Source organism: Hipposideros armiger, unplaced genomic scaffold (assembly GCF_001890085.2).
Source record: "Hipposideros armiger isolate ML-2016 unplaced genomic scaffold, ASM189008v1 scaffold_681, whole genome shotgun sequence".
Classification (NCBI taxonomy): domain Eukaryota; kingdom Metazoa; phylum Chordata; class Mammalia; order Chiroptera; family Hipposideridae; genus Hipposideros; species Hipposideros armiger.
In genome coordinates this window covers 495,552-497,217 of record NW_017732031.1, presented here as the reverse complement: position 1 = coordinate 497,217, position 1,666 = coordinate 495,552, and the positions used below count along the sequence as shown (strand labels likewise).

Here is a 1,666-nt window from a genome sequence, read left to right as displayed (position 1 = left end):
GTACAGGGCTCCAAGAAAGCAGCACCTGAAATAGAAGAAAAATCAAAAAGCCCAAAGCGCGTAGAAATCGTAAATGCATGATCTTGAAATAACACCCTTCTGTTGTGATTTTTTTTCCTGATCTCAAGTGAGTGTCTGCATCTCTCTGTTTTTTTGGCTAATCATCACATTAGCAAATTGTATCATGTCTTATGTTGACAGAGACAGGTAAAAATCATCTTCCAATCGTCCCAGTCACTCACTGGTCATGCTGGGGGTTGGGGCGCAGGCCTGAAGGATCAGTTATCTGAGGGACCAGTAATGAGCTGGAAAAGCCTGGTGTTGTGCTTCCAGTAACATATGTAAACTTGGGAGGGGGAAAAAAATCAACCTCTTTATTAGATTATACATGCTCAACTTTCTGGAACCAATGAGACTCAGTTAATGAATGCCCACTGTATGGTGGGTTTTATTTATGGGAAGGGGAATGTAACCAGATGTGTGACCCTAGGCCGCCTTCAAAGGATTTATCATCTGATAGGCAAACACACCTACTCAGCTATCCTATATTAGAATGATCGTGCCAGATGCAAACAAACTGCTTATGTAAATGCATATATTATTTGTTATGTGAGTATCACACATGCTGTATAAAGCCCTTTATGGCTCAGTTAATCCTCTAGCACTAATAAGATGCAGGTATAATGCAGATGAGGACTTTGAGGCTTAGAAAGGTGACAGCTTATCAGACTTGAGATGGGGCCCCCAAGCTCACACTCTTAAACCTCATTTTTAAGAGAAGAGGATGCTATTGGTTGTTCTGCTTATTACAAAGAATAATACATTTCCACTTACAGAAATACTCTTAGTGATCTAGACTTGTTTCCCTTGAATCGCACCAAGACCTTGCAAAATAAAGAACAGGTTCTGAAAACTGTGTGCATTATAAAGAAACCAAAGTTGGGCAGAAAGTATTCATCAGGACCAACAGAGGGCAGCAACAGATAAACCAACCAGTCGAACGTCCTCCCACGGACCCCCTTTATCTCTGCACGGGGTCTTCAGGCCACGCAGACTGTGCCGGTTCTTTATCGCCATTTTAAGAAAGACAAATCTCACCATGGAGAAGGAGATGAAAAATGTCCCCAGCAGGGATCAAAGTTCACTTAAAAAATGTCTCCTTAAATAAAAGGAACTGAGAGATGAGGGAAGTGCCACTTCTTCGCTGGGACATTTGACATCCGTGGATGGTAAACATGCCCACGAGCTTTTCGCCAAAGCCCGAGGATGCTCGTTCTCCCACAGGCTCCTTGCAGACAAGCTAGATGCAGAAATGCTAAGTAACTACGCTGGATATGCATGCACCATGGCGACAGGGCCCTGAGGCTGGCCTGCGGCTGCAGAATCCCCACCCGGCACCGGCATCAGCATCACGCCCGTATCGGTAGTGAGGGCTGCACCGGCGACAATGGCCCTGCTGTTGGGGCTGACGATGGCTCTACCATGACTGGCACCTAGCAGTCAAACGCTCCTTACGTATGACTGCATGTCACTCCTGCGTTTGTCTGAGATAAAGGGGAGACGTTTTAAAGGAACCAAAAGCACTCCTTCAACAGAACGGGGGAAAGGGGACCAGATGTGTGGCTTGATGCTGAGAACTGGTCTGCAAAAAACAAATGCTAAAAAA

The 1,666-nt window shown here is 45.1% G+C and overlaps 1 protein-coding gene across 1 annotated transcript in view; it reads left to right on the top strand.

The window, feature by feature from the left end:
- CADPS (calcium dependent secretion activator) overlaps positions 1 to 1,666 on the top strand; it is a gene marked incomplete at its 5' end in the record, with an annotated part of 515,169 nt that overhangs the window by 338,390 nt on the left and 175,113 nt on the right. The window contains one exon of the mRNA XM_019626511.1: positions 1,172 to 1,319. Coding sequence (XP_019482056.1) covers positions 1,172 to 1,319 — 148 coding nt within the window. The remainder of the gene's footprint in view (positions 1 to 1,171; positions 1,320 to 1,666) is intronic.